This window comes from Pteropus vampyrus, unplaced genomic scaffold (assembly GCF_000151845.1).
Source record: "Pteropus vampyrus isolate Shadow unplaced genomic scaffold, Pvam_2.0 Scaffold180, whole genome shotgun sequence".
NCBI classification, from domain to species: domain Eukaryota; kingdom Metazoa; phylum Chordata; class Mammalia; order Chiroptera; family Pteropodidae; genus Pteropus; species Pteropus vampyrus.
The window spans coordinates 395,862-407,427 of NW_011888961.1; the positions used below are offsets into that span (position 1 = coordinate 395,862).

Genomic DNA, 11,566 nt, shown 5'->3' on the forward strand with positions numbered 1-11,566 from the left:
GCGAGTGTTTCTGTTATAACACAGTGTATGTGTTCTTGAAAAACCTATGCTCTACGAAAAATGCACAATAAAATTACAGGCTTATTGGGAAAGCAGGTTAAGGGACAATAACTCAAACCTAACTGACTTTGAAACCAGAGCACTAGCTAAATAACATTTGGGACTTTGGAGGATAACTTGGACATCCAGGGCAGGCGGCAGGGCTGAAGCCTGCCTCAGGGGATATCAAAAATGCACAAAAGCAATCACAGAAATGCTGGGATGCAGGCGAGGCCAGTAGAAGCTGAGCTCTGACCCAGTAAAGGTGGGCCCAGAAGGTGGTGCCACCTGCTAATAACTAATTGCTGAGCAGAACCAGAGAGGGCATCTTGGGTGGGAGGGAGCCCTGGATATAGAGACTTGAACTCTTCTACATTTATACTAATATAGGTCCCCTATTTATTAATGACAAATGAGCTAACTGATGTCATAGAAAGAATAACTATATAGTTTATCTTTCTTCTGAAAAATTACAACTATTTGGAAAGCAGCACTTGCAATTTTAATGTTTTAATCATTAAGCACACTAAAACGTCATTCATTCAGCTTTGTTGTGCAAAACGATTCATATTTTACCTTCTTGACCTTGGCCTCCTTTAGTTTTTCCAATGCCATCTTAATTTTATCAGCCTTCGCTTGGGCTTCTTCTTCTTCCTGTAAAATGGCAAGATATTCGATACAGTCAATTAAAGAATACCAGCAAGTAAAAAAAAAAAAAAGGATACTACCATGTCATCACTAGTGTCTTAGTTACTTTGCTGTAGCAAAACACGGTGTTATAGGACACCAGATTCCACATGACCGATTTTGAGAATTTAAGTGACTATAACAAAAATCTTCAACCCAGAGATACAGAAGGCAGTCACTCTTTATATCTTAAGATTAGTAACTTAAAAGATGAAACGATAATGCTAACAGCGCTTCACATATTGAGTCTACAAAAATCTCTGCTTGTCTCAAAACTGGGATCTGACATGAGGAATCCATAGGCAGATCTCAAAAAATTTGAGCACTTCCTGAAATTCTATGCATTTTTTTTGGATCAGTAGGCATTTTCTGGGACTCCTACTTATCATTAGATTCCTAAAGGGGACCACGACTCTCCACAAGTTGAGACCCTCAAACTTGAACTTGTAATCCATCAAGAAACACCAACAAGCACACACGAGCAGGCAGAGAAAAGAGTTAAATTTTTTATGAGCCCTACACTTTTTGATTTTCTTATTCTGAGAATAGGATTATCAAGGCTCTCCTACCTATATTTATAAGGATGAGGAAACGAGCTGTTCTGGTTATGTTCTAATTACTTAAAAGTAGACACGCATCTTCGTATGCCAGTGGTTCTTAAATTTTTTTTGAGCCACAAAGAAATCATGCCCTCTCTGAAATCTTCACAAACCCTACATTAAGAGCTTCTGCTCATTAGAATGGCTGTTACCAAAAACAAAAACCAAAACCCAAAACCAAAAAACAAAACACGAGATAATTAGTGTTGGCAAGGAAGTGAAGTAAAGGGGACCCTTGTGCACTGTTGGTGGGAATGTAAATTGTTGCAGCCACTATGGAAAACAATATGGAAGTTCCTCGAAAAAATTAAAGCCAGAACTACCAAAAGATCCAGCAATCCGACTGCTGGATATATATCCAAAGGAAATAACATCACTATTTTGATGCGATCTGCACCCCCGTATTCATTGTAGCATTAGGCACAACAGCCAAGACATGAAACAATCTGTGTCCACTGATGGATGAATGGATAGAGAAAATGTGGTACATATATATCCAATGGAACATTACTCAGTCACGAGAAAGGAGGAAATCCTGCCATTTGTGACAACAGGGATAAACCCTGAGGGCATTATGTTATGTGAAATAAGTCAGACAGAGAAAGACAAATACTGTATAATCTCACTTATACGTAAAATCTAAAAAAGCTAAATTCATAGAAACAGAGAGTAGAATAGTGGTTGCCAGGGCTTGTGGGGTGAGGGAAGTGGGGAGATGTTGGTCGATGGGTACAAACTTTCAGTTTTATGGAGAATGAGTTCTGGGGACCTAATGTATAGCAGGGTGACTCTAGCTAGCAATACTGTATTATATGCATGAAAGTTGCTAAAAGAGTGGATCTTTGATGTTTTCACCAAATGCACATTAAAAAGGATAATTATGTGAGGTGATGGGGTTGTTAACCAGCCTTATCGCGATAATCATTTCACAATATATGTGTATCAAATCATCATGCTGTACACTTTAAACTTACACAATATTATATGGCAATTATAGCTCAGTCAGGCCGGAAAATAAAGACCCTCTTCTCTATATGGGTCACCAATTTTCAAATAACCTTTTGAAAATAAATACACAATAGAGCAATGAGTACGATTTAACATTTGATTTATATTTAATACCTGTTCATTCAACAGGCATTGTGGGAACTTCCAGGGTTGCTAAGGGCATGTTTGTGGATAATGACCATCATCATACAGTACAACAAACGTGGAGGCCACAGGAAATGAAGCTAGGTTCTTATTCTAAAATATTTTAAAGTGGCTTACTCTAAGAAAAATCTGAAAGTTCTCTTTTTCCTTTTATGAGATACATCCTGTAAGTTAACATCCCAAATAATGACCTGCCCTGCAACACCCCGGTCCAACTATGATGTTACGAGTGATATATTTTTGCCTTATTGAACAAGGCTGCCAAATTCAGCAAAATTCCACTTAGTTCAACTCAGAAGTAAGGAATGCCTTCTACTCTTCATGTACTGGGCTAGGACCACAGACACAGACATGTATAAATCAGTTCCACAGTTCATATTGAGTTGATAAAACATTACCCTCCTAAAGCTGAGTATTATCAGGGTGTGCTGCATACAAATATAGATTTTAGCTAAGCAATAATATTTCCCCGATATGGCCCTAATATATTCTTTATATACACTTATGCATCTTGTTTTTGGAGGACTCTGCCTTTGCAATGAACATACTCAGTATCCTTGGTTTTTAATATCTCAGAGCTTTGGGAGTCCACACTTATGAATGTAACTCTCACTCTGAAGAAAGTCAAAGATGATGAGCAACAGAGGTCAAGGGTCCTGCCATCTCTGGCCCCACCCACTTACCTGAGAGAGAGGTTCAGGAGGTGGCGGTGGCAGAGGAAGGTCTAACACAGGATCAGCTGGTGGAGGTGGTAAATCATCCTCATACGGGCTAATATTAGTTTCAGCAGCATTTGCTCCATAACCAAGAGAGGCTGCACCACTGAAATCTGATCCTTCCAGAGGTGCTGGAAGATGTTGATCCTGAGAAGACTTTTTCTGTGCCTGGATTGTCCTCTGCTCAGCCTCACTTATGTCGGCTACCAGATCTGCCATGAGCGCATCTAAATCTTGGTCTTCCAGGGCATTTAAGGATTCTGATAGGGAAAATCACATTAACGATCAAAACAGATTTGTAACAGGAAAAAATGAAAGAAGGTTATTTTTAAGAGTCATATTTGAATATTGGTTGCCAGGAACTGGGAATGGGGGGCGGGGCAGTAAGATAAAGGAGTAATTGGGAGAGATTGGTAAAAGGGTACAAACTTTCAGTTGTAAAATGAATAAATTCTGAGGCTCTAATGTATAATTGGTGACTACAGTTGATAACGCTCTATTGTACAATTGAAATTTTCTAAAGAAGTAGAACTTAAATGTTCTCACACACACACAAAAAGATACAAATGTGAGATGACAGATGTGTTAATGAACTCATGTTGTACACTTCAAATATATTACAATTTGATTTGTCATATATACCTCAATAGAGCTGAAAAAAAAAAAATTCATCCTCCCCAAAAAAAGAAAAGGAGAAAAATGTGTTCCTTACATTGAGGGACCTCACAGAATAGCTGTAAAGTTAAATCCAAGATTAGCTGCCTAAATAGGGAATTCTCGAATATTTTGGTGGAAGATCTTAGCGTTTTAGAAAAGTAGGGGAGGGGAGATATTGGAAACGAATAGAAAATTCTTTCCTGGCCTTTGGAGGGCAGAGTCTGCTGATAAATACATTTGGAAGAAAGTAGGTGCCAACTAACTGGGCTTAATATGCTTTGAGATTTGGGGGTGAGGATAGAGCTTCTGTAGGCAGACCACCCAACTATAGGAACTCTCACACACACACACACAAAAGGAATGGAAAATAGGAGGAAATAAAGCACTAAGAGAATTGAGGAGTAAAAAATAATTTTTGTGTGTGTGATTAAAGAGTAAAGACTTCATAAGACAGTGAGCTGCAAGTTAACTTTTAAAAGAAAGGATGGACACAAATTTTCAGAGTGAGGAGAGTAAAGGGGGGATAGTTCTCATTAGAGTTTACTTCATGTGTGAGAAGACGTGGAAATGAGGCGTGTGGTCTTGAAAGCTGATTAGGCTGCATGGTGTAGGAGTGGTGTTGGTGAGAGTGTTTTGATGATCAAGCAGACAGTGGATGGCAAATTAATGAACAAAGGGTGGGCAGATTGGAAGGGAAGAGAATTCTGGCTACTATGTGTAGAATGAACTGGAATTAGAAAATGGGAGGGTGGAAATGAAGCCTATTCAGTCATAAATAAGCATAAAGCTTTGTGAAATAATTTATTGCCAAACATCATCATAATAAAAAACCATGTCACATATTATATTACTGATAACAATTCTAGAGCACAGTGCTAGGATTAAAGTTTAGATCTCCTAACTGTGTAAAAAGGGTTTATTTTCTTCTAAGCCATTTTTACATATAACTTCTTTATAAAATTAAGTTAATTTAAAATGTTTTCAGAGAAAATATATGTAGAACGAAGGAAGCATATTCATTGTTTCCTAATGTTATCAATTACATTGTGACTATTGATATATAAGCAAATGATTTTAATCCTTTATAAACATTTTAGGGATAAAATTCCCATAATAATATTTACATTAACAATTCCCAAAGCAAATTATAATGCTAAATTTATCAATATAGAATCGATTAGTAAGGAATTAGGGAACAAAATAGAAATGAATTCTGTTCTGAAGTTTGTCACTAACTCTATGAATGATTTTGAGTGTAATTCATTGTAATTGTATTTAAGAGAGGATGGTAAAAAAATCTATTCCCAATCTAATTCGTAACAAATTTAATTTTTGGTACACATCAGTACTTTTCTATGGTTTCGTTCTGTGCCTGAATTGTGCCATCTGTGCACTTCTTGTCTCCTTAATGACAAGTTTCTTGGTACTGTACTTTAGCATCACTATGTTTATATATTGTTGGGTTTCTTTGTTCCTATCATCTTCAGTACTCTCTTGATATCAGGCACTGAGTAAGTGCTTCGAAAGCATTAGTTGAAGTGACTATAATCGAACTGAAGTAAAGATTAAATTTAAATTTTAATTGAATCGATTTCAGCTGTTATGAGCATGATGAGGCAAATCTGCCTCGTTCAGATGTGCAAGGATATGGTATCTATTAATGTCATAAGTTTACGGAAGTGTATTGCTCTTTTGAAACTTCGTGAATGTTCCCATCATTCAATGTTATGATGGAAATGATGGAACAGAATAATAAATTTACATAGCACATAGAAAAGAGAACAGGTAAAAGAGAAAATTGGAAGCCTTATAATTTGTCAAGATACAGGCATTGGCATTTAGGTGTTTATCAAAAAATTACCGCAAATGATAGAAACAAAGAAACCCAGCGAGTGACGGAAATAAAACTTGGGACTCTGGATTTCTGTCATTGGGTTTCTCTATTATTTTGCCTTTCATTCTGTTGGCAAGCACTGCCAGTCTTTGGAAAATCTTTTTCAAGAGTTACAATGAATTCTCATTAATTTGGAAGCGATGACTTCAAGATTCATTGTAATCTTAATAGCACATGGGCTAAAGATTGTCTCTGCACTAAATATGAAGAGAGATTTTTGGTAATAAAATAACATGATGATCTCCGGAAGAAGAATACTATCGAATAGAACAAATATATCATATTACATATTAATTATATATAAACGAAAATATATTATATTAGGAAGCATTTGGTCATATGTTAGCAATCATTATGAAATGGACCGTTGACCATTATCCTTGAAGAAACATTTCCTATTAATATTTTCTTATACTACTATTTCTTATTATTCTAAGGGCTTAGAAATAAGACACTCTCTTTATTTCTTAAAAAAAAAATAGATTGTTTCGAGACTTTACACAAATGCAGGATAGTATTCCCTTTCATTATGGGCACAGGTGTCTCCTTGGCCTCTCAATTTGGTCCACACACACAAAAATGCAATCTGAGATCCAGCACTATAAAAATTACACTTATCATCATGTCCAGGTTCCTGATATTTTGTTTTCAAATTGTAGTTCCATACAGGTGTTGGTTATCGTTATGATTTCAAATTACTTAAGGAAAGAAATGATCGTTCTTACCATTTAAATCCTTAAAACCCACACTGAAGTTAAATTCAGCTCTGGGAGGCTTGGGGTCCGGGGGAGGGAGAGTGTCGACTCCTAAACTCTGTGGAGACAGAGCCCCGCCCCAAACGTTAATCGTGATACATACATTTTTGCAGCACATTTAATCATTAAGTCAAAAGTCGTTTATTGCTTATACATTTTCACTCTTAATATGTTCTTTAAAAACAATATTCCTTCCCACTTGAAAATATTTTTGTGATTTTTCTTCCCCTACGGATTACAACTTAAGATACATCTTGAAACAAAACAGGTGAATTGATGAGAATGGGATAATTTTCATAAACAGAAAAAATTTCATGGGCTCCAGTCAGCCTGACAGTGAGTGACTTCTGAGTTAACTTGGTCTTGGTGGCAGTGGCTTTTTCTTAGACCTGGAGCCTATGGCTGAGTGGCTTACACACTACTTTGAGGGGTCTATGTTCTTACAGTGTCATCAAGAGGCCACAGAAACTCCCATTTAGTCCTTTAAAATGTAGCATTTCCTCAAAAATTGGTGGAGAATCTTTACTAAAGATTACGTAACTTTTTTTAGCTCATCTTTATGTAAAGGTGACTACAGGGGAAATTGTTCAGTGGCGATGGTTGTGGGAGGGAATTACTTAGGGAAAATTTCTCTATTGGCTAAAATTTGACAATGATGAGCATGAGAATTGGCATAACAGGATGCATATGTGACCAATTTATTCAATTAACTGAACTCGAAAGAGTATAATCAGAAAGAAAGTTTTATTTTTTCCCCCACCACTGTCACACATCAGGAATATACAATATTGCCAATCTCTAAGTTTTTTTTTTTTTAAAGAGAGCTCTTCTCATTATATTAAAATCAAATTCTGTAACCCCAGTTTTTTTCCTAATTTGAAACTTGAAAAGAGGAATTTACCTGGGTCAAAAGATCCATCTCTCCCAGCAAATTGCTGAACATTTGGTCTATGTCATCATTTGACTCCCCCATCTGAAAAAGAAAGAAACCCAGATATAAACAGCTTAATAAAAGCCTGACCCCTGAATAACTGTCCCATCTCTTTTATTCTCCAAGAGCCCCATCCATGGGTAAGTCGAAAAGAGAAGACTATGGAGAGAAAGGTTCATTTCAGCCTGAAATTCCATGCTTGGCCTCTCTCCAATATGCTCGGTTCTAGATCGAACCAAACCCTGGAGACTGCCTCAGAGTGACAATCGGACTAAACTAGTCTCTTTGAGGTAACTGGGCAAAGTGGACATTGCTCAGGAACTCACCTCACCACAGGACACCCTTATTAGAAAGGAGAAAGCCTTGTGCCACAGGCGATTGTGTCAGAGAAATGTAGAACTTCACCTCCACTTAAAACCTTAGAAATGATATGTCAGGAGTGAGCAAGCATCTTTACCGAATGACGCCCTGCTTTACAAAGATTTCTCTGAAATAGCAGCTTTTGGTACATTCGTTTGGAATGTAGCATTCGGGCGATAAACACTTAGAACTAAAATGGCCACACAATCAAGTGATAAGAGATGGAAAAAAACACTGTATTTTACATCACACCATTTCTTTGACTCAGGTAAGCGAAGCAATTGTCCAAGAGAGGAAAAGCGTTTCCATACATTGGGGCGGAAAGACCCTGCGAGATATAGAACTAGCTGCATTCTTCCTGAAATTTTTGGCAAGGCTGGATTAGGAAATTAGGAGACATCATTACTAGTTCTCCTGCAGCGGCTATTTAGTAGTGTGTTATTTGTCAAAGAGAATCAACTAGTTCATCTGTAAGATGAAGAGTTAGCTGCAGATAATGTCTAAGGCTCCCAAATGTTCTAAAACATTAGAAGATTAATGCTAATTATAGTTCAAGCGAAGAAGTCAGGTGAGAGTAGAGGATCAGCATGCATTATTTAAGCCAAACAATACTTTTGAGTGTGTATGTGTGTGTTTGTGTTTGAATCATTTTATATGGAAACTTTTAAACACATACAAAAGTAGAATACTATCACAATTTTCATGTACTCAACATCCAGCTTGAACAATTATCAACTCATGACTGATCTTTTAAATTTAAATATCATATCTGTATCTTCCTCCAATAACTATTTTAGAGCAAATATATTTTTCCATAAACATTTCAGTATATAGCTCTAAAAGATTTTTTTTTTTTTTACTATAACCATACTACTATCATCTCTGTGATGATTGTTTATTTTCCAGAACACTCTATCTGGCTTCTAATGGTTGAGGTATCTTGCAGGAGTATGGGTGGCTACAAAACTAGATTGGCCAGGAAGGGGACTTCAGTTAAAATGAGAGAGATCTCTGATAAAATGGGACAGCATGTTCCTAAGGAACAGACACACCTGAGTGAATCAGGTGTGCATATACACGGGACAGGGAGGCATGCGTTTGAATCCAAGGAAGCCATTCGGTAAATGCTCAGGGTCAGACCACACAAATTAGGCAGGAGAGCATTCAGGTATGGAAGTGACAGGTAAGGCAGACACTGCAGGTATGGGTCTATATGTGCGGGTCTAAGAGGTCCAGGGGGACTAAACACAGCATCAGTGAAGAAACATGGAAGATGTTCATCCTATATTACATGGATTGTCAGGCTTAGTGTTCCTCTCAGTCAGAAGGAAAGAGAGCTGTGGGTGGGCCCTGCCTCTGTTTGGGCAGGGGAGTCAAAGCTGGGAGCAATTCGCATGTGGTTTTAACCCCTCCCAGTTGCTTACAAAGTATCTGAAACACACAAAATGGAGGAAAGAAAGTATTTGCGCCAAAAAGTACCTATAGTTTTACAAACTGTCCCCTCAAAAAATCCAGTGTTCAAAATTTTATAATGGATGATTCATTCATTATTTTAATAACAGGAAATAACAGCAAAAACAAAAAAAAAACAAAAAAAACCAACAAATCCCCAGAACGGCCCATGTGACTTTATTTTTACTAGAATATTATATAATACAATCATGTGCCAAAATGAAGGAATCTTTCAGATGAATTATTATTAACAGGAAAAGTTAAGACATGAGAGTTAACATATTTCTAATCTCTCATGAGAGAAAAGTAGTCCATTCAAAGTGGAAAAAATAGATTCATGTGCTGACCTCAAAACTGCCAGCCAGGGTTACAATGAACTCATAGGAACCAAATCATTAAATTTGGAAAAGTGCTATAATGATGAAGAATAAGGTCTCGAAAGGAAACATGGCAACCACAAGTCAGAAAAAACCATTGAGCCCAAAGACCTTAGTTTTTCAGCCCATACACACCACTGATGTACAAGGGGTTAAGGACGTGCCACAGTGAATCACACACCTACGATGGAAATAACTCACAACGGCAAGTCCTCATGACCTCTGCTGGAACCCTCCCTAGGGTCACCTGGTAAAAATCTTTCCCCCTGCCCTTTCAGTCCTTTCCCCGAGAGTCTGTTGATATGTTATTTAAAAGGAGCCAACATCAAAATTGTGCTGTAAATCTAAAGTCTTAAGTAGATCTGCTACCGAATGAACCACGGTTTCAGAAAGTTGCATCTTTGCTCAAAAAAAAAAAGAGACATTTATTTGCGTTAAGGGCTATTACTAACATAAATTTGTATTAATCTGTAAATTCAATCATTTTACATACTTATTCCCTCCACTCCATAAGAAAACTTTATATTTGGAATGGCTAGAACAAAAGAGTCACACGGGTATGTGTATGTGTGAGAAAATAGAGTTTTGTCCATTTGTGCGTGTGGTATTTTCCAGAGGTCATAATCAGGATTAAAGAGAGAGGGAGGGAGAGAGGAAGGGAGGGGGAAAGAGAGAGAGAGAGAGAACACCCACTCTGGGAGCTCAGTGTTATTTGGGTTGACAGCCTGAGAGAGCAGGGCGGAGCAGCCTTAGTGAAGCAACTGATTGCAAAACAAGCCATATGCACATCATTTTGGGTGGAATTAACCTCATTTGCGAGTATGTCATTTCTGAGTTCCTTTTGTGTCCTGGGAAGAATAACAAACTATTGAGTGAAAGAAAACTTTATCAGATAGATCTTTTTGGGGGTGGGGGGGTGGGGGTGGTTGAGGCTGCAGATCGAGGCTGATATCCTGCCTTAGATTCCCTAAATGATAAGGAAATTTTTACCAATACTAGATATTTCCCCAAGGCTCAAATTTCTAAGCCTTAGTCTTCACCCTCAAATAGTTTCTCTTTTCCACATATATAAATTTTATATGTAGACTTCACATATACATATTTTAAAAACCTATCCATACCAAAAAATGGTAACTATGTGAGGTGATGGATGTGTCATCTAAACTTATTGTGGTCATTTTCGCAATATATGCGTATATCACATCATTACATTGTTCGCCTCAAATGTATACAGTGTTATATGTCACTTTTATCTCAAGAAAGCTCGAAGAAAATGTCTTCTAAATACATGTGTTGAACAGGACATATATATGTATCTATGGCAAAGTTAACTTCACGTATTTAATTCAGTTTGGATCCAGGTTTCACTGCCACGAGGCTTAGCAATTCCAGCCATGATTTTGAACTGGATCAGAGAAGACCTCATTTCTCTGTCAGAATAACCTGCCTAACTTTGGGTGGTAAACACACAATAGAATATACAGATGTCAAGTGATAATGTAAACCTGAAAATTATATAACTGTATTAACCAATGTTACCCCAATAAACTTAATTAAAAAAAAATTCCAATGTTACAGCATGAACAGGGTTGATTAGTCACCTTCAAAGCCATCCTTCTGTTTAAACATAAGATTGACCCCAACTTTATTTCAAAATACCAACTTCTCTGGCAGACAAAACCTGATTTGATTATAAGTAAATAAATCACTCATAAATCTCACACAGAGCAGTATTTTACACAATTTACAGGATCCAGAGCCAGGGGAGGAAGAACTTCTCATTCTCAACCCTCAAAAAAAAAAAAAAAAAAAAAAAAAAAAAACCTGCCTAAAAACAGCCCATTCAATACCCCACAGGCATTTCCGTCAACATACCCTCTCTGGTGTGTTCTTCTACGTGCCCTAACTTGGCTAATGGTTATTATTCACTTATTAGTCCAATTTGGA

At 37.2% G+C, this 11,566-nt stretch overlaps 1 protein-coding gene across 1 annotated transcript in view; it reads right to left on the minus strand.

Moving 5' to 3' along the window:
- The window catches only part of APBB1IP (amyloid beta precursor protein binding family B member 1 interacting protein), a 99,241-nt gene that overhangs the window by 50,838 nt on the left and 36,837 nt on the right, over positions 1-11,566 (minus strand). The window contains exons 3-6 of the mRNA XM_023537172.1: positions 7,401-7,472; positions 6,470-6,557; positions 3,161-3,453; positions 616-693 (exon numbers count right to left, since the gene is read on the minus strand). Coding sequence (XP_023392940.1) covers positions 616-693; positions 3,161-3,453; positions 6,470-6,557; positions 7,401-7,472 — 531 coding nt within the window. The remainder of the gene's footprint in view (positions 1-615; positions 694-3,160; positions 3,454-6,469; positions 6,558-7,400; positions 7,473-11,566) is intronic.